Source organism: Oryzias latipes, chromosome 21 (assembly GCF_053564925.1).
Source record: "Oryzias latipes strain Hd-rR chromosome 21, Olatipes_Hd-rR_3.1".
Classification (NCBI taxonomy): domain Eukaryota; kingdom Metazoa; phylum Chordata; class Actinopteri; order Beloniformes; family Adrianichthyidae; genus Oryzias; species Oryzias latipes.
In genome coordinates, this window is record NC_136257.1 from 29,654,989 (window position 1) to 29,681,662 (window position 26,674).

Here is a 26,674-nt window from a genome sequence, read left to right on the forward strand (position 1 = left end):
CCAAGTAACATAATTAAATCCTGATGTTGCGGACTCATATGGGGGTTCTGAACCACTCAAGAGGTAGGACCCGTCTGCCATAAGAGATCCTACTAGGGCCATTAATTTCCGCCAGCTTAGATACTTGAATTATTTAAGCTCTTAAACCCCCTCTACCATGTGACAGTGATGGTTCTGGGAGATGTTAAAGAAAAAATTTTTTTTTTAATTGAACTATTTGAAATGATTCATGTTTTTCTTGTATTTTGTAAAGACTTAGGTTGGGGCTTGCTTTACTTTCCCTGGTGTCCTTCATGCAGCATTTAGACACTTTTGCCTTTTGTGTTTGTTGGTGTTCCTGCCCTAGATTTGAAGGAAAGTACAACCTTACAAAATCTGATATCCAAAGCATTTTCTTCATGCCCTGCTCTCGTGGTGCTCTGCTGCACCTTTTAGGACACAAAAAGTAGCCTGGAGCAGCAGATATGAACATGGAAGTTGTTCAGGACATCTATAAGAGCTGGAAGATAGTACCCAGATGTGCTGTTGGTATGTCCGAGTACTTCTGGTGACTGACAGATGAGGTTAAATAGGAGACTATAATGTTTATAGATGATTCTGTGATCTAGTGAAAGCAGGACAGACTGGAAGGTTTTATTCTACACATTTAAGATTTATTAGAGAAATATTTCAAATCATTTTGAATGCAAAGCAATTCTCCTCACAGCGGTACAGTTGGCTGACATGTCACAAGCAGCAAAGGTCATTGCCTCTGACAAGGAAGCGAGCAGATTTGATGTCTCAGAGTAGGATCAGGTAGAACAACCACAGCAGAACACAAAGAATCCCAAACCCGGTGTGCCAGTCCAATGTGACATCAAAAGGATCCAGCAGCCGCTTCTCAACACCATGTGGCTGCTTCGAGTCCTGCTGGACATCAAGCAGGCCACCAGCTCCCTGCGTTGCCTCAAAGAGTAACAGAAGGGGTTTGCCTCGATCACCTGGTGGTGGCGCCTCTTGCTCCTTAAACCTGAAGTGACCACGGTGACAGCAGGTCAGCAGGAGACACAGCCTCAAAACTAAGGCTAAAGTCTTAGAAATTAAAGCCTTTCCTCACAAAGGCTAACAAAGTCCACAATGCATTAGTTGTTTTCTTCATCAACAGATAACCTGTTCTTAAAGTCCCACTCCAATCGTCTTTGGATCCATTGTAAAAGTGTTCCCAACAGTGTTAATTATAAATATGCCGTTTTTAGGCTAAAAAAAACGGTGTCGTTTTCTACAACAACGTTTCTGCAGAGCCGCAGGAGTTCATCAGAAATCTGCCTCTGATTTGTGGGCAGGACGGTTGGAGCAGAGCAACCTTGACCACACTTATCCATCTGTTTACATGCTAGCTTACAGCCCTTTACCTAATGTTACCGTTGTAACAAAAATGGCGAGCCATATCTGAGCTATCCAGCTGTACAGTTTTGAGCCAGATGCCAGCTCGGACAGGAAAAACAAAGTGCATCTAGTCGTGGATCTAGTCGTCTACAAGTGGATGCATCAGAATGGAGCTGAGCAGGGAACTTGTGACCCATCCAGAGTACTTTTTATGTCACAAATACAATCTTTTTGTGCTGCTTCTGATTTACAACAAATTTGAATAAAGAAATACTCAGAAATACAATTTTAAGCTGATTTTTTTGAACACACGTCCTTCATTATTTAAAAACAAAAAAGCAATAAGAACATGTAAAAAAAAAAAAAAAAGAAAATCACAATTTTCTTTGGAGTGGCACTTTAAGGTTACAGGTGAAACAGTTGGTTCACTTGATCACTGTAAGGTCATCTTAATATAACTTTGTAGTTCTAGAAAATAACCTCTGATGAAAACTTCTGATAGATATCTTTTCAAGCATGGATGTTTCCGAGGAGTTGCGTAAAAACAGAGGTGTACCCAGCAGACTTTCTACGGATAGTTTTTTTTTTTGTAATTGATACTAAATCCTTAAGTGATGGATCAAAAGATTATCTGTGAGTTATGATTCGATAATCTCAGAGAAGGAATTATTTACAATAGATTATTAAATGACCAGGACATGACACCAAAGTCAGTCAGATTTCTTTGTGTAAACACAAACATGCAAAGAACACGAACAAACCATTTAAGTGAAATTTCTCTAAAACTAAGTTTAAATGATGACATTTCAGGGAACTGGTTTCTTCAAAGTTTCATTTAGTTTATACATATTTAGGAACATCTTGTTCACACATAGAGCCCACAGACAGGCGGTAATGACTCTACCTTGTGGCTGAGACGGGTGGGAACAAAAATGATTTTTTGTCAAAGTTCTAGGGGAAGCTTGAGAGTTTGTAGGGCCAGTTGTAGACTGGCTTATTTTCTAAATTATTTAATTGGTAATTTCTTTTTTTTACAAAGTTCTGACGTTGGAACATTCAAACTTTTTTCCTTCTTTAACATTTCTTTTCCTCTTTATTTTTTAGCATTTTCTTCCCTTCTCAAACCTTAAAACACTGTAACTGCACTTTGCAAATCTGATTCTTTTTTTTTTTTTTTTACTATCAGTTCACAGTTCTTGTTTTTTCAGTGTAATCAGGTGTAAACTGATACCTCTGGGAAAAATAAAGTAAAAAAATTCTGTTGTAGCTCGTCCTTTAGACTCCTCTGATTGATAACTTTTATTTTCTAAGCCAGGGGTCTGCAACCTTCAACACTTAAAGAGCCACTGAGGTGAAATTCTCACCGACCACAACTCAGGGAGCCGAAAAGTCCTACTTTACTACGAAGCTGCACTCCTGGATGGAATGTCGGAACATTACAGCTAGAAATACATTTTTAGTAAAAAGGTGTGATTTTACCTTTGTTTTTTTAGACATTTAAAACATTTTTATACTTACTTGAATATGATAATATACAACACTTCAATGCTATTTTTGCACTAAAAAGGTCAGAAGATAAAACCAATATTTAACACTATTTGTAGTCTGATTTTTAAACCGTTTGTTATTTTTGTGTACAGGTTTTTGGTAATTACATTCACTCAGTCACATTTACTAGAGTACCTTGTGAGAAAGTATGAAAAATATGTTTCTTCTTCAAATTAAAAAAACGTAATTTTTCTTCAACCAAAGAGTCACAATAAAGAGGTAAATGAGCCGCATGTGACTCCAGAGCTACAACTTACAGACCCCTGATAAGCGTTACTTTCCAGCTGCTTTTTAAGCTTGAATTTATTATGGAAACGTGCCGCAGAGAAAGACCTATGGATCTGTAATGCAGGAGTGAATCTGCTCAAAGCACATGATCATGCAGCTGTAAGAAAAGCCTTGAAGTGAGCAGTGTGATTAATAATTGTGTGAATCTTCTGCGTTAGCAGGGAAATGGTTGTAAGCTACCCACCAGGTGAGCATGGGGTCTTGGTGTCCCATCACCTCCACCTCTAGCATCACTGGAGAGCCCTCTACCATAGCGGTTTGAGACAAAGGTCTGGTGAAGCAAGGGGAGCCAGGAGGATGGGGAGGCCCCTTGATCTGAGGCGTAAGTCTGATCTCCTCGCGGACGGCGATAGGAAGGCAAATGTCAGGGTCTTGGTGAGGAGTTAGTGGATGAGGTGGAGCAGGACGTGAGACATGCGGGTTAACCTGCTGGGACAAAGCCTGGGTTTGAGCCTCGGGCTGAAGTGGAGCAGTGGGCTTGACAGAACCGCTGTGATTCATGCTGGGACCATGCACACAGGGCTGAGTCTGGCAGGTGCTCTTGGACTCATTGAGGGAACAGACTGTCTGGAGGCTCTGCTCCATACTGAGTGTTTTACTGCTGCTGACACACTCTGCCTCTGGAGAACTGTGGACGTTGCCCATCTGGGTTTCTCTGATGCTGTGGTTCAAGGATTTGTTTAACTTGAAAATCTCTTCAATACTTGGCTGGCCCTTGACAGAGTGCTTGATGACAGTGGTAGCTGTGGTGCAACTCTTGGTTCTGGGAGTGCAGTCTGAGGACACTTCATTTTGTAAAGGTAGAACCTTCTGAACCAACCTGCTTCTGGAACCAGTATAAGACTGAGGTAGATGGATTTGTAAAGCGGCTTTACTTGACTGGGGTACGGCTGTGGAAGGATTCCGGTCCTGTGGACAGGAGGTTCTGGTGGGATCTGCATCTTCAACTGTAGATTCTCTTGAGTTTTGGGTGTACTTCCAGTCTTGATGGGGAATTATTTCTCGGTCATTGAAAAACTGTGTGAAATTGGTATTTTTGCACGTTACTGTTTTGCTTTGAGGACATGTACCATTAGAATTGTTGAGCCCAGCATCTTCTGGATGGATCCTACATTTATGCAGATCTGAGTCTTGATCATTCAGAGACTGAAGACAGGCCAGATTCAGATTTAGAGCCTCTGAAGTGTGGGTATTTTTGGTTTCTCTTGGTGGTGGTGCACTCCTCATGTCAGGGACATTACTGTCTGAGGAATAATCAACTGTGTTCAATCTGCAAACAGGGCTAGATCCAGGTTTAACTAAGTCTAGGCTTGGTTTAGGACTGCCAATAGATTTTTCTCTACTCATTGAGAATATGTCAGAACTGATTTCACTGGTAGTCAAGCTGGTGCAAAGAGTGCTGGGGAAGAGTCTCGGAGCAGGAAGTGTAAACGGACTCTTGGCCAATGAACTGGACTCTGATTTGAACCTGTGATGAAGCAGAAAGAAGTTACTTTTCTGTTTGTGGTGAACTCATCATCTGAAAGCAACAAACTAGAGTGGATGGGGATGACAATCACCTGCTTGTGCTGCTGTGAAGACATACAGAGGGAGAAGAACAACCTTCTGTGGGGTTGGAGTGTCTTTGTTGAGGGACAGAACCGGTGTCGGCTCCAGCTGTGCTTTGTTCTGACTGGCCCTGGCAGCTGACCCGACTGACACGAAGACTGTGGGAGCTGATGCACAAAGCCTCCTCAACATCTGACTGAAACATGGTGGACTCAGGAGTCTCCGCCAGCGGGGGCAGAGAAATGTCATCAGGTGAAGCACAGTCATATTCATCATTTGAAAAACAATCCTCTGTAATTGCATCTTTTTGGAGTTCCACCTCTGCTGATGAATCCTGGGTAAAAGATGAATAAAGAGTATTAGTCTGAAAAAGCTCTGCTTGTATTTAGCAACTAAAAAAATGTAACTTTATTATAATGGGTATAGATTGACTTTGGTAAATTCTCTTTTCTTTAGACTCTAAAAAAACATAGTTGAGGCCTTAAATCATAATTTAAGCTGCAATTGTTTTGGCCTGTGAATATCTTTTGACAAACTGTGGTTGTGTCCGAATTCCTTCACTGCAAAACACCAGTATGCATCAATGGTCACTAAATTGGCAAATATAGACCACAATTCATTGTGTTTGAAGGATTTTTGTGAAAAAATGTGTAGTTAGGGAGTAGGGAAGGAATTTGGACATACCCTGCAAGTAACTTACATTTTCTTGGAAATTTGTTTTCAGGTGGGTAAACTCAACAGAGCGTCACTTTACAGTTCTGCTTTTTCATCGCCTTAAGGCCATTTTAGAAACACTGTTTTCGCAGCTGGGTAGCTCGGTTGGTAAGGTAAAAGGCTACCACGCAGGAATCCAGGGTTCGATTGAACCTGGGGGCAATTACCATATCAATGGCGAGTAATTAACATCACCCAGTGAGGGCCCTTGGGCAAGTCTCTTAACGCTACTGCTTCCCGGGCGCGGTTCGGCTGCAGCATCAGAATCTAACTGGTGATGCCATACATCCAGTGAACATATGTCAATAATGGTCAATAGCAATATGTAGAAAAAGTATGTACTGAGATGAGGTCACACTAAACCCTCACATTCAATTCAATTCAATTAAATTTTATTTGTATAGCCCAAAATCACAACAACAGTCGTCTCGATGGGCTTCCAGGGTTAGGGTGCAGTGGCTGCCCTCTGCTGGTGGTTTGCCAAAGTTAGCACATCATGTGACAAAAAAAAATAACTAGCTTTTGTGGAAATTACCAACCTGTGCTGGTGTGATGTTTAATCCACAGGAAGTGGCAGCTTTTCCCATTTCATGTGTCTTCTGGGAGGCAGAGGTTGTGAGCTGGGGCTGAGTGGTGACAGCCTGTGGTTGGCTGTGGACTGTGTTGACCCTTCGATTGGTTACAGGAGAGCAGGAGAGGCTGGAACTGTGATTGAAGCACTGAGTGAAGCTGAAGAGAACATTGTTAGAAAAAGCATTCATTCGTTTTTTTCCATGGTTGTGACCAGACTCTGCAGTGTTGTCTTTGAAGAACTGGACGGATGAGACAGATGGTTGGCCTCACCTCACTGAGAAACGACAAGTTAATTAGTTACTCAGTGACTGCAAGGACTCCAGTTCCCATATCATCATCCTTCCACCACCTTACTTGGCAGCTAAATGAGGGATTTTGTTCTGTGCATCACAATCATTTCAGTGACTTTCTGGATGAGCACCATACAATGAAAGCTGAAGGAAAAGGTCTAAAGATACAGAGCCAGAGCAAAGGTAACAGGATTTATGTTTTCTGGGCATTTCTACCAACCTGCCATTTCCATCCTGATGGAAAGTCTGTGGGAAAGAAGCTTCCCTCTTGGCTGAAGTCTGCTTTCCCGAGAAGGCCTCTTTCCCAGCATCCTCAGCGGTCACTTCAGGAGTGTGGCCTGTCTCTTTCAGCTCAGACTGAATAAACAAGACACATTCAATTAATAGTGTGTTAAAAGATAGAACTTTGACTTCTCTAGAAATGTTATTTGGAAGTCCGAACACAGGATTCGATTCTTCAGAGCTGGGTTTTAAAGGTTGACCCAGAAGATATTTCTCTGCTCATCTGAGTAGATTCCTCTGTACATTCCTCTGTAGTTCATTCAGTTGACGTGGAACTACAAACACATACTCAAAGCCCCGGTCACATGCAGGTTTTTGGGTTTTGGGGTTTTCCGGGCCTGTTGACGGTTGTAGAGAGGAGCAGCTGCATCTTAAGGGGAGCGCAGGCGTCTGTTCCTTTGAAGGACGCACAGCCACCTCAAGGGATGTCATGAAAATGGAACGTACCATTGCCGTGCATCTAGTAAGTGTATCCTGAAGTTTTCGTAAGGCTGATAAAAGTTGCACTCACTTATGACAAATGGGTGATGCAGTCGTACTGTGTACTTATGCCACACTCTAGTTGTTAGTAAGGTGTGAGTACCGGCTCCTCACTGCTCCTTACTGACCCCGTGCAAATGCGGCACGCATGAGGTGTGCAGGGGGTTTGTAAGTGCCTGTAGGTTGTCCACACAAACTGTACCCTCAGTGTCTATTTGCCTAATTTCTAACACGCAAGAGCACGTATCGATGACGTGAACATCACTAATGGGCTTCCAGCGCAGCCCACAGGATTTGTGGGGTTTCAATATTTGACAAAAACCATACAACACGCCTGCATCTCACTTGCTTCACCCTTTGCCTGCCCTTGTGTGTTGTACAGATGTTCACTGTCACAGGCTGTCAACCGCAGTATTCCTCCTGTATCCACCCATATAGGCATGGGGGCAGTTCTGACTAAGGCTTTAATTATCTTGAGTCTGTGGTTCTGCTCGAAACCTGACTTGCTTTTTAAAAAAATGAAAAAACATGTTTCTGATTTGAATGATTTTACCATTCCGTCATCCTCCTCTGTGCTACGATTATCCCTTTGTTTTCTCTTTTCTGTCATTTGCTCCTCACTTTCTCCTTCTTGTGTTTCCTCTTCATCCATCTGCAAGCAGAAAAAACAAACACGAGTGCTACGTCTCAGCGTTCCGTGTCTCTGTGTGACAGAAGTCTGTCTTTTTTTTCTTTTTTTTTAACACATGAAGAGGAAGTCACATTAAATTTGCTTTGACTCAAACACAGGTGCATCACCTTCAACTTGGCCTCCAGCTCCACCAACTGCCTGCTCAGCTCTCTGATGGAGGCCACAATCTCACAGTGCTTTTTCATTGTTTTCTCCACGTAGCGTTGCCCTTCTTCCACCCCTGGAACAAACAGTTCATGCCATTTAAACCCTGTAAACTGCAAAAAAATATTACAAAGTTAAATATTAAAGATTTTATTTAAGACCCAAAAAACAAAACAAGCTAAATTACATTATCATAAATTAATATAGAAAAATTAAACCAAGATCCAGTTTGTAACATGAACAGCTTGGAGCAGTCCTTTCAGAATAAAAGCCCCTGATTGTCACACACCATACAGTTTTTCTGCGAGTTCTGTGATCTGGCTGATCCTCTCCTCCTGCTCAGGAACTGTCGGCCACACGAACTTCTCAAGCTGGCAGTGGAGGGTGGAGATGGCTTTGGGGCTGCGACACTCAGTGGAAAACTTCACCACACGAGTTATGGTGGAGTTCGCCTCCTCACACCAGAACTGATACTGCCGACATAAAAGAACATGTCAAAACAGGAGAAAAATGACTCAAATCCACTTCCTGTCTGGTCTGGAGGGTAAAGCCTTTCTTTGTTCCATTAAGGCTACGGATGAAGGAGCTCTCGCACCTCCTGCATGGCTTGGTGCAGCCTGCTGGTCATGTCGAGAGTTTTTTGGTGTTCACACAAGCTACGCTCCAACTCTCCCATTTGTTTCCGGAGCTCGTTGATGGTGTCCTCCAGCTGCTGGGCCATGCCCCCGTCCTTCACCTGCAAGGACATTTGAGCCTCCACCCCATGCACCCGTTTTCTGATAGCCTGAAGGAGCAGACAGAGCTTGTGATGACAGACTGACATTTCATTGCGCTGTAACTTTCAATCCCACCCTGCCAACCTGCAGCTTCTCTCCATACACCTCCACCTGCTGCAACTGGTTCCTGACAACCTTCAGGTTCCTGGTTCTGTTGTTCCTTTTTAGGTAGTTAAACCTGGTGTTGCTGAAGCATTTTTTCAGCTCCTTAAAAGAGTCCCAAAGCTGAAACACCAGAAAAACGAGGTTTAAACATCATCTCATCGTGTTATCAGTCAACACCATCAAAGGAACTGTATGACAAACCTAAAGCATTAATAACCCTCAAAGATCAACAACAACAACAACCAAACAAAGATTTAAAAATATTTCTAAACTGTGAATTTTCCTCAACAGCTTCCTCACCTGGTTAATGCTGTCCTGCAGCAGGTGTGTCAGCTGATCTCTGTGCAGCTCCTCTTCACGCTGTGCTGCTTCACTTAGCCAGGACCCGCACAGGGAGTCCAGGGAGAGGAGCCGAGCCTCCAGCTGCTCCACACGGAAACGCGTCCAGTCCTGATGAAGCAAGAAAGGAATCCGATAGGCAAGAAAACAGCGCCACCACATGGCTGTTGACTGGTTCAAGGAGTAAAAGGCTCTTAATTTTAGACCAAAGACTCATCATTGTCAGTTACTCTATTCAAATGATCATATACTATTACATACATTGTATTTATATTTATACCATGGTGAGTACTCGAATCTAATTGGCTGTTGGGTGTCCATTAGGTAAGCGTTAATGCCCGACGAGGTATGGATTATCAGAAATTAAAGGTTGAACTGTCCGATGTGAAGCGGAGGATGTTTGGTTCCACCAAGTCCGTTAATTTCTGATACTTCGAGGGACCTTGTCCCGCTCATGCCATGGAAATACATACTCAACCAATTTTTAGAACTTTAATCTTGTTATTGTTTTAGTTTTAAATCGTTTTTTTTTTTTTTTTTTACAAAAAGCAGACTATTTGACACGTGGTGTGACACATTGTAACGGTTGCAGAGCACCCTCCAAACTCGCACTGCAGCGGCAAAGGAACGTGGTATGCTGTTACGGCTACCCACACACATTCAGGCCAGCGCCTTGCACTGAGCTAAAGGACAGTTGTTAAAAACAGCAAAGGACAATCACACAAAGATGGGATCCCTCCCTCACCCACCCACACCCAACCTACCCAGTTCCCCCAGTAGAACCCTGAACAGAAACAAAGAACTGCAGCTTAAAGAAGGTCTGGCTTGGTACTGCTGTGAGGAAACGATAATGGGGATCCATTTATTCCAAGGCCCAGCCCGACCACAGGGGTCACTACCACAGCGCCCGCCCAACACAGAGCAGCCCAGGGCCCACTCCTTGGCTATTAGACCACAGAGCGGGACCCCAGCCCGCCCAACGAGAACGGGCACTGCAGCAACAGCACCCCCTACAGGTCAAGCTGGTGGTGCCTCAGAAAAATGGATCCCCAAGAGGAAACACTGGAGTTAAAAACATCAGAATAAAAATTATCATAAAATAAAAACAATAAAAGTAGAAAAAAGATAAAAATTAAAATAAGATTTAACAATTTTAGCAATTAAAAAATAAAATACGTAAACTGATTAAAACATAACCTACGTATCATTGGTAAAATAACACTAAAAAGAATAGCATATTAAAAACAGAGATAATAATAGTCCTTACAAATAAATATATATTCTATAGGTTCTTGTTTTGTTTTTATTTGGATGCTCGGAATAAACCAATTCAATTAAAAAAATTACACTGAGCCAAAATATTGTGTAATATTGTGTGTGTGGGGGGGGGGGGGGGGGGGGGCGTGTCTGTGTGTGTGTGTGCGCACTTATCCGTACAGTGCTCTTGACTGCAGCACAGATGTCCCCCCCCAGTGCTGTTGAGGTTTTGAATAGGTTTAAGATCTGCTGTCGTCTCTCTCCGTGCCGGCTGAGCTCAACATCAGAAAATCCAGTTGAAGTTCTCCTGAACTCTGCATGGAGCAGCCCTTCCAGCTGGACAGAAAGACAATGAAACAGAAAATTTGTGTTTCATGTAATAATCACTGTAATGATGACAGCACCACTCATCTCCAGTTTAAATCGTTCCATCTACTTTACAAATACGCCAAATCCCTTTCGAGGTCATGGGTTGCTGGAGCCTATCCCAGCTGCAGTCAAGCAAAGGCGGGGGACACCCTGAACAGGTCACCAATATCATCACAGGGCAGTTTAAATTATTAGTTATGTAAAAAACGTTTTTTATCAGAAAAAGAATTTCGCCAAGGATGAAAATTTAGAAAACAAAAAATCCTTATTTTTAATTGATTTTAGACCACTCTTTCACAAAAAGCAGACTATTTGATATGCAATTTTGAACACCCTTCATTCGTCTGCACATTGCTGTTGTTCTTCTCTTCTTTTTTCTTTCTCTTTTTTTTGCACTGAACTGCTGTAGCAATTGAATTTCCCCAACGTGGGATCAATAAAGAATATCTTATCTTATCAGTGCGAAGCATTGTCATGTAATGGGTAGAGAGCCTACACCGGCCTGATCAATTCAAAATCAATGAAATCATGAACTTGTAAATGAAAATGGTGTTGATTCAGCATTTTGGCATTGATACGTAGCCCAAATGCATACATCTCTTTGATACAATTGTTTTTTAAAGAGTTACACCAAGATGACCATCAGGGTTCCCATCATTCTGTTTCTGTTCTTCAGCTGTCAGATCCTCTCTTGTGGAGCCAGCTCACTGCTTCAGTTCAGGAGGCAAAAATCTGTCTGTCATTTTTTTCCTCAAAGATCCACTCCGATGACGATCATGTTTTTAACATGTTCTTGTGGCATTTTTCTAATGATGGAGATAATATATATTTAAAAAAATTAACCATAAAATTACATTATTACAGTATTTCTATGTTTAAATCGCTGTGAATAAGGAGCAGATTAAATAATACAGTTTTAAAAAGAGCGTATTTGTGATGTAGAAAATACACAAGCTCTCTGCTCCGCTCCATTCAGATTCATCCACTTATAGGCGAATAGATCCATGCACCTCTTTGTTTTCCTCGTCCGAGCTAACCTCTGGCTCAAATGTTGCTTCCCTTTTTTTTGTTGAACTGATTAAGTTAGAGGTATGAGGGGCTGTGAGCCAGTAACCCAGTTTGTAGCCCATTTATGGGTGACTGGAAGGGGGATCGGGATTGATCCATGCTAACACTTCTGTTTCTGATGAACTCCTGTCCCTCTGCAGAAACCATGACCTTGAAAATGACACAGGTTTTTTGATTTAGGCTAAAACCAGCATAATCATAGTTCTGTTGGTTTTCTGCTCCTCTCACCTGCTTAGCTGCGATGTGGAATCTGCTCGTCAGCTCCAGGATGGCCTCACTCTGCTGGATCTTACTCTTCACCGTCCCCTGGAGCTTCACCATCTTTGACACATCTTCCTCCTCCACCATGTCTCCCTGCAGCTTCTTAAGCCTAGCAAGGATTTGTTTCACTTTTGGCCAGCTCTTCAGCATGTTCTCCACCTCAGCATCTAGCTGCTGTTGTGAAACAAAGCCGAAAAATGTTTGGTGAAATTAAAAAGATCTTTGTCAGCCCTGCCAGAATCTTCTGACGTACACTGAAATGCGGTCTGGCCTGTCTGAAGTGTTCCAGCAGCTTGGAGGTGTTCAGGTCCAAACCCAGATCCACGCAGGTGCAGGAATCCAGCAGTTCAGAGACACATTTCAGGTCCTGCAAGGTCTGGGGAGGACCCACAGCTGTTAAGCACAAACTCAAGGTTTTAAGGCATGACCACATCAGACCTTGCTCAGTCTCTTCTGGTATTCCCTGCAGAGCCTCGCATCCTCCTCCTGATCCCTCAGCTGTTCCATTTCCAGTTTGCTTTCACCGATTTGCTTCATAGTTTGCTGGACCATCAGCAGCAGTGTCTGTGAGTTCAGCTCTGATCCCTGAACAAAAACACATTATCTCACATTTGACTCTGTTATTTTTTACTCATAAGACTGATATAAACTTCATTTAGGCTTTAAGGAACCTCATATGGAAGAATTTGTCACAAAAAAGAGAAAAAAAATTAAAAATTTGCTTCAATCTTGTTACCACTTTTGTTTATTTGAACCCTGGAGAACAGTTAAGACAATTTACTTCATTTTGGCTAGCAAAAATAGTAATAATAAAAATGTAAAACTAGAAAAAATAAATAAAAATTAAAAACTGATTTTCAAAAAGCGTCCATTCATTCATTTCTCTTCATTTTCTATTCTGCTTTTCCCTTTCGGGGTCATGGGGCTGCCGCAGCCTATCCCGGCCACTTGTGGGCGAAGCGTCCAAATTGTACCAATTGGGTTTTTCAGCGTTAAAAAGAACACGAAGCAAAGAATGTTGTTGTCATGCTTTGACAACTCGAATGTCACATTTTTCTTTGTTATTATTTTAATGCCATCCTATTGTCTTCATCATTTAACATTTTTATCTGAAGCTCTTTCTCCCCGTTTCTGGTTACCATGGTCGCTGCATGGATGCAGCTGTCTCCCAGTTCCTCAGCTGCGTCTATCTTCTTCTTCATTTCAACATACAGGGTCTCAATTTCAATTTGACCAGACTCTGCCTCCTCTTCATCTTCCTCCTTCCTCCTCTGGAAGTGCTCCCTGAGCTCCTTCATCTCCACATCCACCTGAGGAACAAGAGCACCCCCTCGATATAGCTCAAATGTAAACATGTTAGGTTCAGACTTTATTTCACCTCATGGTTTTATCTGCATTGCTTTAACATGACTTCCTCATTACAACACACAACACAGTGCATAAGTTAAGGAGCTTTATTTTTAGTTAAGTCTGTAGAAAATTCTTCGCATACAGTAGATGAGAAATTATGCAAACATCTTCCAGCTCTGTTGGTTTGTGGGAATTATGGGGGAGGTTAATCGAGGTTTTCTGACCTGCTGAGCGGTACGGAGGAGGCCGACATACGACTGCAGCAGCTGCACGCGGCAGTCGGTCTTCTTCCTCAGAACCTGCAGCTCCTTCAGAACCCGCCCGACCCGATCTGCATCACCAAGACTCTGTGACTCAGGTAGAGTTTGCTGAACACCGTTGGGTCCAGTGGAGGTTCCCACACATCCTCCCCTCAGCCGCTTGGTCAGGGCCTTCAGAAAGGTCATCTGCCTGCCCACCTCACCGTGGCGGTGGGGGCCGGTTTTGCTGGATTCTTTGTTTGGACCCAGAATCTGTTCCCAGCTCTCAACGTCATGATCTGCAGACTAGAAACAGAACCAACTGAAAACACACAAAGCTGAGAGTGTGTGTGTGTGTTTGCCGTTGCAGAAACGCATGTTTGTCAAAGCTGCAAAATTGTATTCACTAAAGTACAAGTAAATGGCAGCCAATTTAGAATCACTTAAACAATATTTAAAAAGTAGACTGCTGCTGAAGTAATGAATGACAGTGTTATAGTTTACCTAAAAATATCAAAAATGTCATCCGATTTCTTTAGTCTTTTCAGGAAATACTGTTTTAGGACACACGATATCCAGATGTGCGTGTCTGTGCACCCATTTTATATACATATATATATATATACATATATATGTACCGTATATGTGTGTGTGTACCTTAATGTGTGCATACAGCTGCATATGTTTGTGAGCATGTGCAGCTGGATGTTTGCAGGTGTGTGGTGTTTCTAAATGTGTGCATTTAATTGGAAGTGCGTGTGCTTGTATGTGTGCTTACAGCTGCCAGCTTGTCTACCTGACTGAAGTAAAGCAGCTGCAGGTGTTTGTGTGCATGGGTAAACATGCAGGGGCAGGAGTGTACATGTAAATGTGTAAATGCCCTTGCAGGTGTGTGTTTGTCAACCTGAGTTAAAGCAGTTGCGGGTGCGTGTATCTGAATATGTGCGTGCAGCTGCAGTTGTTTGTGCACATGTGTAACTGGCGGTTTGCATACAGCTGGAGGTGTGCGTATCTGAATTTGTGCATGCAGCTGACAGTTTTTGTTTCTGAATGTGTGAATGCAGCTGCAGGTGTGCATCTGTCTACCTGAATGAGTTAAAGCAGCTACCAGTTTGTGCTCCAGAATGCATGCATGTACCTACCTGAATGAGTTGAAGCAGCAGCGGGTGTTTATGTCTTAAAGTGTGCATACGAGTTAATTCAGTCTCGATAATCAGAAATGCACACAACCTGTTTCACAAATTCAAACGCTCTGATTCACAACTGTAATTTTATGCAAACACGCAATATAAATTTGGAAATGCACACGTTGTGTTTCACAAATTCACACCCTGTGTTTCATAAAAACACACATGTTTGTGTTTGTCAAACAGAGCGTGTGCATTTGACAAACAGGTTGTGTGCATTTCTGATAATTGTATAGTATGCACACATAGATGTGTGTGTGTTCCAACATGTGTTTTGCAGTCGGTATGTGTGTGCCTGCAAGTGCAGGTGTGTGCTCCTTAATATGTGCATACAGCTGAATATGGCGGTTTTCTTTACTATTTGCATACTGCTGTTGTGTGTATTTGAACGTTGGCATGCATGCAGCGTGTGTTTGTACCTGATAGAGTACATACAGCTACAGGTATGTGCATTTTTTTCTGAATGAGTCAAAGCAGCTAAAAGTGTGTGTGTGTGTGTGTGTGTGTGTGTGTGTGTGTGTGTGTGTGTGTGTGTGTGTGTGTGTGTGTGTGTGTGTGTGTGTGTGTGTACCTGCATGTATTGATACAGCTGCAGGTGTTTCTGCGCTTTTGCATGAAGGTGTGTGTATTTAAATTTGTGCATACAGCTGCAGGGAATGTTTTGAGTCTGAGAGTGTGCATGCACCCGCAGGTGTGTGTTTGTGTACCAGAATGTGTTTTTGCAGTTGAAGGTGTGTCTTCAGTGCGTGTTCAGCCTCAGACAGCCACCATTCAGATTTCCAGCTGTCTGATAACAGCTGCGTCCAGCGGCACACCTGCGACACACAGACAACATTCAGCTCCGCGTTCTCATAAACCCAGAAGAGCTTTTAGAATTGTATTCAGAAATTTTCATCAAATGCGTGGTTTGTTTTCAGGTTAAACTTCATCTTTTAATAATTAAACAAATTGGTTTCCTTTTTTTTCTTCATTTTCCTTCACAAAAAAACAAATAGGACACCTTCTCCTCAAGCCATTCCAATAAAGACAAACGCTGCTGCCGCTGATTGGTCAGGAGGGTGAAGTGGGCGTGTCCTTCCCCTTCTGGAGCATCGTCTTCCATTATTATCAGCAGGTCTGCCAAAGGTCTGGTACAGAAACGAGAAAAAGGCAAACTTCTCATGTCCACAGATCTCCTCTGCCGAGCAGCTTGAAGGTTTGAAACGTTTTCACATCAGTGCTGAAAGCTCTCAGAACGTTCTCCAGGTCAGGATGGAAAAACTTCTTTCTTCTAATGTAACAAACCTTTGAACAGTGTTGACATGAAGCCTTTTGGTTATTTCATCTTCATTTCTGCAGTGCCCCCCCCCCCCTACAGGAAGCCCCACAGATCTATATGAACGTCTCCTGACGTAATTCTTTCAAAAGGGTGAAGACTTCTGATTGAATGAGACGAGTTTGGCTGGATTTTTCATTTTATTTTGAAGGTGAACTTGAGTTTTTATTGGGTCAGCTTTGAGAAAGTGGAGTGGAAGGACTAGTGAAACACAAATAACGTGTTATTCAGAAAGTTTCAGCTTCTGATCTGAAACCACTTTCATCATTTCTTAAAGCTGCATTCAGAGTTGGCATGAAATTAGCCCCAGCTTGAATTTTGTTCTGTTTTGTGTAGCAGAATCAATTTTGGAGAGTTTTTGGAAAACTCTTGTTAGAAAACATTTCCTGCTGAAGCTAAGCAGTTTTGATGCTCACGTGTTCTGGAGGCTTCATAGAAAGTGGAGTTCTGACCTGGTGGCGGCAGCAGGAGCGTGCCGGTCCTCTTTGAGGGTCACTTCAGGCTCCCTGACATCTCCAGGCTGAGAAAGGATTTTAGCAACAGTTCAGAAACAGAATCTTTCTGTCAGAACTACGGTAGTTTACTTTTAAGATCTTCATCCCTCAGTTTGGACCAGAAAACCTAAAACTGGTTCTGCATGAGATCTGTGGAAACCAAACCAGATTCTCACCTGCAAATTAGACCTGTCCTCTGATCTAGACTGTGGATTCTCTTTAGATCCAGATTCAGACTGAAGTTGTGATTTGAACCCTGACTCAAGGGTTTTGGTCTCCTTCAGTTTGAGTATCAATTCTTGTCGTCTGGTTTCCTCTGATCCTGATCCAGCACGTTGACTCGCTTCTGATCTAGATTTTGGCTTTGGATCAAATCCAGGAGCTGGATTTCCTTCAGTTCTGAATCTGTTCTTCAGATTCTTTCTGACATCCGACTCAGAGTTTTCGGCTCCCACTGATTTGGACTTCACCTCAGGGTCCATTCTGGATCCAGTCTCCAGAACGTTGGTCTCCTCTGTTCTGGTTTGGAGCGTTTTCTTCGTTTTGTTCTCTGATCTGGAGCACAGCTTCAGATTTGATTCAGATCCTGAACTGAAGTCGTCTTCTCTAAACTCAGTAAGTAGTCTGTGAACTTTTGGACTGAGAGATCTTGACCCAGCTTGTTGCTTTTCAGTTTTACTTGATCCCCAGTCCGATATCTGATCAGCTGCTTGAAGCTGTGTAGATTCAGGAATCAGGTCTAACACAAAACCTTGGTCCACATTTGGTCCTAATCCTGAATGAAGATCTGCAGTCTTCAGAGACTTAAATGTGGATGAGAACCCAGCCTGCAGGTCCAGACTTCCTGTCAGCTCTGTATTTATGTTTGGTTTCTGATATGCCTCGATTTCAAACTTCCGGTCTGACGTGGATCCTGACAGGAACTTTCTGAAGTCCTCACACTTGCTTCTGGGTTCCACAGATTTGCATAGGTCTGGTCCGGATCCTGGATTTGAGTCTTTGGTTTCCTCTAAATTGAAAGTGGACAACAGGACTGGAGAAATAGACTCAAACTGAAGGTTCTGGTCCTGCATCTGTAGAACTGTGGGACGGCAGTCCCACTGGGCCAAAAGCCGCTGCTGTTGTGGAAATAAAACAATTTTGAAATTATTTTACATTTTAACCAAAATCCTCTTTAATTTCAAGCTAAAATCCAACCATTCTTTGATTTGAAATTTAGTCAAAGATTTTCTTTTATTACAGATTTCAGCTTTAAGAAGAAAAACCTTATATAAACATCAGTCAGGTGGAAAGTCAGATTTTCTTATTCAGGTGAGACAAGCGTTTATAAACTCCCGACATTTAACCCCACTTTTGCTGTATGGTGCTAATTTGCAACACACCATCAAATCCAAAGTAATACAACCTAACCTTAAAAGGAAAAAATATTGACAAATTTTATTTTATTAAACTGTAAATAAAGTCAGGTATGAATGGGTTAGAAGTGCAAATGCATGTGTCCAATAGTTAACTTTTGTTTCCTTTATTAACCCTAGAGAACCCCAGAACAATTTATTTGTGGGCTCTTAACGTTATTGTGACAAATATTTCTTTAATTTGGATGAAAGCCATTAACAGCAGCCATAAAACTAACTAAAAAGAACATTTTTATTTATTTATTTTCAAACGAGCTTTTGTCCTCACAGAATAAACGCCATTGTACTGACACAGCTGCAATCCCGCACTCGCTCCTTACATCAGACTCGATCTTCTGGACCTCCATGCCGTCAGCTGGCTGTCGGAGCTGCAATTTGACCGCCTGGTCTGCCCTCCGCCTGCGATCCTGCAGCTCCTCCACCAGCTCCTCCAGCCTCTGCAGAACCTGTCTGCTGTGTGGGGAACCCTGAGAAATTAAAATTAATTATATTTCCACTTCAATGAAACCACACAATCCTAAAAAACAAAAAGAATGAGTGATGACTAAGAGCTGGGACAAAAAGGAGGATAAACCCTCCCACAGAAAAACCCTCTCCAGCCCTCAACTTTGCCAAAATAAAGCCTGGGGTCAATCCAAGGAGTTATAAAATGACCATTATCTTCAAACTGCACTGAGCTGCTCAGAAAAAAAATGTAATTTTTTCCATTTTTTTAGCAGCCCGTTTCCTTTATTTTTCTTATTTTTGAATTAATGAGAAAAAGTTCACACCTCACCACTCAGCTGATCAGATAGTTGAAAATGTCAGTGAAAATCCAAAAATGAAGAAAAATTCTGAAGCTGGACATCAAAGCTATGACAGATGCAGATCACTGCAGAAGAAAATGAGTTTTCCCCTCTGTGTATCTGCAACCATCAGATTTTGTTGCCAAAAGAGATGTAATACCTCAACCTCCTCTTCCTCTTCTTTCAATTTTGTGACCTGCAGTACTCCTCCCTTCCTCTGGAGGGCTTCACTTCTCTGCAGCACTCTGAGCTCCTGCATCAGAATGCTGCAGCTGGTTAAAAGATGAAGGGATTTCTTCAGAAGATCTAAAAAAGCAAAGACATTTTCTTTTTATCTGAACATCAGGTTAACATTTTCTTCCAAGGAAAGCAGCATTTGTCCAACTGAAAGACATCAGATTCTTGATTCAGAAGTGATTGTTTAGTAAATGCTGGAGAATTTCTAAGTAGGATATTTATGAGAAATCAATTCTATATCCAAACTTGTCCTGTCAGTGCTGCAGTTAATAGTCAGACTATAAATACCAGAGCGGATCCTGAGGGTCAACATGAACTCTGGTTACCTTTCCTCATGGTGTCATAGGAGAGCTGCCTCGCAGTGGGACCCCCCTCGCCTGGTTTCACCTGCAGACCCTCAAATCTGTCAATGCTGGCAGCAAACTGCAGACGACATGAAGAGCCACACAGAAGCCTTAGGTTTCTTTTTGAAGTTACTCTTATAAGTATTCATTGTGTGTGGACTCATGGGTCATGTGTGTTAACGGAGGGGAGTGGGGAGGGTAAGGTTTTCATTGTAATACTGTGTATGTTTTCGTTTTTAAATGTAAAGTGATTCAAGTTGCACAAGGCATGAAGAGTGAATTTATATTGTAAAATGATAATCACCAGGAAAAAAAAATAAAGAAGACATCTTTAGTACCTCTGTGGCTTGACGGTAGAAGTCTGACGCCAGATTCAGGACTTCAAGCCGTCTTTCAAGCAGGTGAAGGAGCAGCGACCATCCTTCTGTGATGGACATTTTCATGGCAAACTTCAACCGTTCCTTCTCCTCCCACTTCCTGCTCGTCCTTTGCTCTGTAACTCCTCGACTCCTCCTCTTTGACTCATCAGCTTTCTTTTCCACCACAGCTAAAACCTCGTTCTCGTGTTTCTGTAAAGACATCATCCACATTTTAGGAAAAAGCCAAAATGTACAGAGATAACTGATCCCTGTGACTTGTGTTATTATGACTTTTTCATATTCAGTTAAGTTTAAATGTAGCACGTCTATCATTTTTTACCCTGTTTAGCCCACATGAACTGGATTATGATGCAGAAAATCAGCCAATTAAAAAAAGGAAAAGTATTTTGAACATTGTTGCTCACGATCCAGACAGTTTGAAAATGACTGCAGATATTTGACAGAGGATTTTCTTTTGGTGAAAATTCATTTAAGACAAAATTGCAAGGCGTTTTATTTATTTACATATTTATTTATGTATTTATTTAGCATGCCAATTTAACAGTGAGACAAAATTCAGCTCAGATTATCCTTCAGGAAAATACATTAACCACAGATTTAGTTTTTACAAAAATAAATAATATAAGTAACCCATTTCTTTTGAACACAGAGGAATTATTTTATTTGCTAAAGTTTCTTTATTTAACTTTTTTGTGGGAAAAATATAAGAATATCCTTTTTCCTTTACAAATCAACACCATTGTTTTTTTTTTTTTCAAGTCTTCATCCTTAGTAAAACATCTGCAGTCGTTTAAACTTTCTTTGTTTTCTCTCAAATGTCAAAAATAAAAGCTCAAACTTAAGATTTGGCTGAAAAATACAAGACGTTTAAATAAAACTGTCAAAAATACTAGTATTTTATAAATATAACAATAAACACGATTCAATCGCATGTTCAACTTCACCAGCAACGTCCTTGTTAATTGGACGAGGGTCAGCTGCTGCACATTGTGCAGCACAGGTTTTTAAATGAAAACCATTGGATGTAAATGAGAACTGGATCCAGTGAGTGTGACGTCACCCAAATGATTTACTTCCAGCTCCAACAAAATGAAGTCAATTCAGTCCCCATTATTTTTGCGACCTGGACATCACCATGTTGTGGCCTAACGATGTCAGCAAGCAGTGATTGGTCCGCTTCGGGATGAGTCAACAATTCTAAGGCAACTACTCTGATCAATTAGGAGTGAGTTCGCAGGAGGTCCACAGGCCCAAACCCCTTAAAATAAGGCTCTGGAGAATGTGTCAATCAAATGTTTTGAACCCTTAACATGGCAACACATTCTTTCATTAAGGCGCCTGATTGGCCAGTTTATAACTTGAATAACTTTCACTAATTTATCAAATCAGCAAGCATGATAACCTTGCTTTCAATTTATGACATCTTATGGCGCCGAGTGACTCTTAAATCAGCTTTATTGTGGTCATTACAGGTAACAGAACAGTGATTTTACGCCTCTTGTGTACCTTTAGCTTTTCCAGCAGCTGCTGCTGCTCCTGAATCAACATTTGGTTTTCCTCTGGATTTGATCCAACATCACAAAGTCCTGGCTGGACTTGGACCAGCTGAAGGTGGACCCGAGATCCACTCTAAGAGGGCACACAAATAAGCACCACTGTTGACGTGAAACATCCAAACAAAAGAATCAAAGCCACGTCAGAAAAATACATCACTTGTGGCCGATGTAGACTGATTTAAAGGCAAACGGGTGATAGAAGGGGGCCAATATTTTTAAAATAATGTTGAATGCCCCCAAAAAACACACTTTTTTTTAAAGCTCTTGCCTCTATAGCGGAAGTCTGCAACTTTCAACACTTGAGAAGCCCTTCGGGTTAATTTCAAAGTCCCTTTAGAAAAATAAAACACAGCTTCGCATTTCTGTTAATGCTATTATGAAAACCATCAGTTATTTTTTTTTCATGCATAATTTCTTAAATTGTGTTACTAACCTCAAATTGATCTTTTGTGGCACACAGTGCTAAAGATTGTTAAAACGTTGGATTACTTGATGGATTACTGGAGCATTATGGGTACCATAGCCAGTGATAAGTACTGTACTTGTAACATGTATATGTTCTTGAGGGATTTTTCTGATAATGGAGGACATACTGTATATAAAGCACATTAAGCTTAAAATTGCCTGAGTATTTTTTTATTCAAATCGCTGTGAATCAGGAGCAGACAAAAAAAATGCAGTTTGAAAAAGATTGTATCTTTGATGTGAAAAATACGCTTGAGTAATGGATAGGGGAGGAGTTGTTCCACGCCAACGGTCCCGCCTACAACTCAGCGGTGAATTTCTAATGAATGATCTGCTGAAACTATGTCCTAGAAAATGACACAGGCCTTTTGATTTAGGCTAAAAACAGCATCATCATGATTAAAAGACCACTGGGAACCCTTTGACAGTAGATCAAAAAATGACCGGGGTGGGACTTTAACCCTTGTGCTATCTTAGATGACCCCACCCTTGCATTGAAGTGTTCTCTCTACCATGACAAAGGTGGATAAAGGTGGAAAGATTTCATGTAATCCATGGACACCAGTGAAGATCACAAATCATTGAAGAAAAAAGGTTCAGAGCACTGTCTAGTGGGTCTGGATGACCCAACTCCCAATGTTAAAGTGCCTAGGATAGCACAAGGGTTAAGTAGTTCCTAATAATCTGTTAGGAACCTGTTTCACTTGTTGATGATGGAGATGACTTCTATCAATCAGAGTTGCACCTAAATGGCTCTGGTGTTTTTCTGTGGAACAGAAGGATTTTGAATGAAGGTGTACTTTGGAGTCCTGCAGTTCCCATTCATTTCTCTGTGCAACTTTGGTTTTGTTGTCTCAAAAATGTCAACACCATTTTGCTTTTAATGTTCAAATATGAAAAAGCAATTCCAGCGGCCCATTTCAGATCAACTCAAACTGAAAAAAGATAGACAGGAAAATGCCCTCAGTAGTCTTTTCTTTAGCAACAAAACGAGTCATTTGGAGGATTTGGAGAGTTTTCACACAAGGACCTTCCAGATTATTTTCTACAATGGTTTATTTTGCCTCCCTCTATTTAAACCAGACCTCAGGGAAACATCACAGCTGTTCATTTGGAGGCCTGAAATAAACTGCCCTGAAAAAAAGCACAAAGAAAACCAGCCAGCTTTGAAGTGCCTCATAGCAGTGAAGATGAAGATCGATTTGAAGCTCCTGGTTCAAATTCTTCACAGATAATCAGTTAAAATGTTCCCATCAACGTCCACAAAAAGCTGCAGAGTCCGATTAGTCAGTTCCAGACCTGATTATGAGTCCATTCCAAAATTATTTGACTCCAAATTTTTATTTATTTTTTTACTCAAAAATTCTTTTAATAGATTTGAGACGCCTGTCATTTTTTTCATACCTTCAAGACAGAGATGACAATTTGAGACTGACCAGCCTGGACAGCAATGGTGCTCAACGTGGTAAAAGGACAGAGGTTCATACTTTCTTCTGCGGCTTCTCTGTTCGTCTCTTCAGATTGTCCACTCATCGTGACCTGAGACCAAAGCTGAGGTATTTTACAGAGCAAAGAGAGAAATGTCCCCCGTTTCCTGCTTTGTCCTCTAAAAGCTTGTGCCTCTGTCTGCTCTCAAGTCGTTCATCTTTGCATGAAGATGTTCGTTCACGGCTGCAAAGACGCCGTTTGTCCTAATCTGAGCCAGTTTCATGGAGGAAGTCCTGCACACGGCAGCTGTTCCAGTTCCTGAACAGAGAAACCTGCAAGAATAAAAGCAGAATTATGTGGTTTTGCTGCAGTACCGTCCAAACACAGCTTCTGATAGAGCAGGGAGTGGGCGAACATTATGACTCGTGTGCCACAAAGGCATTTAAAATTTGACAGAAGGGCTAGACAGTAAGCAAATGAATTGATTGATTTAGTAATCCACCTCATTCGAAAAAGAAACAACATGAAAATTGGACTAAAACATGCTTTCATTTTAATAAAAACTAATGTGTAAGTTTTAACCAGAACATTTTGGAGTTTTTATATCAACACTGTGACTTTTGTTCTCATTTTAGTGTAAATTGCGTCAATTGGTTGATGTCCCTCAGGTAAAATGCAAATGCTGCGCTCATGTGTTTTCGGAGCAATCAGAAAAATCCCTGTTCAACTCAGAAAACACGTAAACGTCAGAAAAACAACAAATCTTCCAACACCAGATGAATACAGAATAGCTTTATGCGCCTGAACAAAGGTAAATTTTTCTGCAGTGCACCATTTATGGGGAAACACCTGAAACACAGATGAAATAAGGTAAAAATTAGGATTATCAATATAATTTATTCTAGTTTGGCGGGCCAGATTAAACGTTTAACAGACAACAGATGGCCCATAGGCCGTGGTTTTTCCTCCTCTTTGATAGAGCAGGATGTTGACCATCATGGACAACAGCAGCCGACTGTGAAGGAACCAAGATCAGCAACACCCTCAGTGTAGCAACGAACGTTACTGTAGGTCATTGATTCCCACAGCCATCAGACTGCACAACACCTCCGTATGAACAGGTCATCAGTTTTATTTACTTGTGCATTTATTTACTCTTTTGTTTGTTTGATTATTTGGTAAATTGTATCGTTACTTGTTTTTCTCTTAAGGTGACGTGATGGGATGAATTTCTCCTCTGCGAGGTTAATAAATTCATGCACACTTTTTTTTTGCTTTACTTTTTTTTGCTGCTTTAAGCTCAGAGTGGGATTTCTTCATCTTTGTTTAATCCAAACCCGACCAACAAGGCCGTGTGAAATTTCAGTCTTTCACAATACATGCGTGATATTCGTATTTCGTAAGTGTTTCTTGCGTTCGTCATTCGTCAATGTGCACAGATGTCTGTAGAGGGTTTCGGCCAACGGGTCTTTACGTGAATTTGGTTTTGATCTGTTCAAAAAATGTGAGTTGGTAGAGAATTATGCAGTTTATGCGTATTTTAGGTAGTAAATTCTTACGTAAATCTTGTGCAATCGTGTGTGATTTTTGCGAGATACTAACACAAATTTGTGGCTGTCCACTTTTGACTTTTCATTTTTGATTATTGGTGCATATTGCAGTTGATAAGCTGCAATTTTTAGAGCTACAGCCTGAAAATGTTCACATCAAAGATATTGAAAAGCAGAGGTGATAGAAACCAGTTTGGGGCTTTTTGTCAGACTTTTAGAGAATAAGGGGGTTGAGGTTGAAGTGTAGACAAGGAGGCCGTACAGAGAATGCAAATAATTATAATGGGTGTTATTTTGGAAGCGGTTTAAACTCCATCTGCTGTTGGTGATTCTGCTGCTAGACTACAAACACAACACTCTGCATTCCTGCAGTATCAGGAGATTTCAGCCACAACCTTCTCCAGCAGTCCTTCAGCTGCTTCAGAGACTCCCACGTACGGCCTCATCCATGCGAGCTAATGGGTGTTTGAGGAGAACCTAAACTGATGCTGATGGAAGAGGAAAGCTCCTGAAGATGAAGTCACAAGATTTCTGGGGATGCTTGAAAAAAAAATTCCTTCATATCTCCATTTCTACCTGCTTCCCACACTCACCTGTCTCCAGAAATTAGCCAAGCCCACTTTTAGACTGAGGCTTTAATAGAAATGTATTTCTAGCTTACTAAGAAGATCAGGATTGGGTTAGTCTGAATCCCTCAAAATAAAAAATAAAGCAAGTTCCCAAATTCTTTGACCCCATAGACGTCCAAGGAGATCTGTGAATTTTCAGAATTCCACCCAACTTTCTTAAGATCTACATAAACAGCAGATGACAATCTAACCAACTTTTTCTCGCCATTTCTGTTGCACCGCCTATGTTAGGTTGCGGGTGTGTGAGGGGGCTGTGCAGGAGTGTAAACAGAAACAGAAAACAGAGAGCTCTAAGTGACAGCAAGGGGAAAGGGGGCGGGGTTGCTCTGCGCCAATGGTCCTTCCCAAAACATGAGAGGTGAATTTCTAATGAAATACTGCCGCTCTATAGAAATGATGTCCTTAAATTTAGCCTAAAAATGGTATAAACAAAACCAAAAGACCAGTGGGGACACTATTACAATAGATCAAAAGATGATCATAGTGGGACCACCAGTGGGAGCACCAGATCTTTCTTTTGTGTAAAGTAAATACATCCTGATTACTTTAATTCCTAGAATCTTTGTGGGAGTTAAGACATTTCGTTTGTTCGTCTTTCCTTTATGTCGCATCCTTTTACAATCTCCTAGAATGAGGAATAAAAAAGGTAAATAAACTTTTCTTTACTACTGTGAATTATTTTTTTCCCCCACAAAATCAAAATAGACCTATATTTATGGCTTCCGAGAAAATAAACTGTTTAAATTTCAAATGCCAACACTTGCCTAAACATGTCATTATAATGCATAAGGAAATATATCTAGTTTTCACTACCTATAGATTGTCCCTTTATTTCATCTCCAAGTGTCCAAAGTTTATCTGATGTGAAGTTTTTGTGTAATTCATCAGTAATTAGATGTTAAAAAAAGTGCACAAAATGACGCATTAATTTCACCACAAAGACGTTTCTGTTCATTGTTGTTTTTTTGTTCTTCTACTGAGACGGTTGGAGGTCACAGAGGTCAGCTGTGATCTGTGGTCCCACTTCTGTTTTCTGACTGTAAAATGACAAACACACCTACATACCTGCTTTTTAAGGGTCACAGGAACAGAAAACAGCCCGACAAGCCTGGTTCTGAGGATCCAAATGTGTCCCAACTCTGTATGGAGAGGAAGAACTAAGAGGAGGAGGAGGAGGAGGTCCGGGGTAAAAATACCTGTTG

The 26,674-nt window shown here is 41.4% G+C and overlaps 1 protein-coding gene across 3 annotated transcripts; it reads right to left on the minus strand.

Annotated features, from left to right (window-relative positions):
- Nucleotides 1–631: 631 nt before the first annotated feature.
- ccdc141 (coiled-coil domain containing 141) lies at nucleotides 632–26,674 on the minus strand. Of its 3 annotated transcripts, none has more exons than XR_013652664.1 (28): nucleotides 26,538–26,674; nucleotides 23,270–23,625; nucleotides 21,351–21,473; nucleotides 19,803–20,033; nucleotides 19,447–19,543; nucleotides 19,044–19,189; nucleotides 18,419–18,565; nucleotides 16,860–17,801; nucleotides 16,642–16,709; nucleotides 15,875–16,001; nucleotides 15,582–15,689; nucleotides 13,673–13,993; nucleotides 13,238–13,408; nucleotides 12,537–12,683; nucleotides 12,352–12,474; nucleotides 12,066–12,272; nucleotides 10,581–10,736; nucleotides 9,105–9,254; nucleotides 8,784–8,924; nucleotides 8,519–8,707; nucleotides 8,213–8,396; nucleotides 7,887–7,999; nucleotides 7,642–7,740; nucleotides 6,547–6,683; nucleotides 6,003–6,310; nucleotides 4,761–5,083; nucleotides 3,386–4,669; nucleotides 632–1,009 (listed from the first exon to the last, which is right to left on the minus strand). XR_013652664.1 is itself a non-coding variant. In XM_023950703.2 (28 exons), exons 2-28 carry the CDS (start codon nucleotides 23,396–23,398, stop codon nucleotides 781–783), a joined length of 6,258 nt encoding a protein of 2,085 aa, XP_023806471.1. In that variant the 5' UTR covers nucleotides 23,399–23,625; nucleotides 26,538–26,674; the 3' UTR covers nucleotides 632–780. The 3 variants fall into 3 exon arrangements, 2 of the variants coding, with proteins under 2 accessions (XP_023806471.1, XP_023806470.1); XM_023950703.2 differs by having other exon boundaries at nucleotides 6,003–6,168; XM_023950702.2 differs by having other exon boundaries at nucleotides 6,003–6,192.

Excerpts from the sequence above, each read along its gene's own strand:
- ccdc141 (XM_023950702.2), bottom strand. The coding sequence starts at position 23,398 with ATGAGTGGACAATCTGAAGAGACGAACAGAGAAGCCGCAGAAGAAAGT. Across the intron at positions 8,708-8,783 it reads TGTATGGAGAGAAGCTGCAG|GCTATCAGAAAACGGGTGCA; the intron begins GTTGGCAGGGTG and ends CTGCTCCTTCAG. Across the intron at positions 5,084-6,002 it reads TAAACATCACACCAGCACAG|GATTCATCAGCAGAGGTGGA; the intron begins GTTGGTAATTTC and ends TCTTTTACCCAG.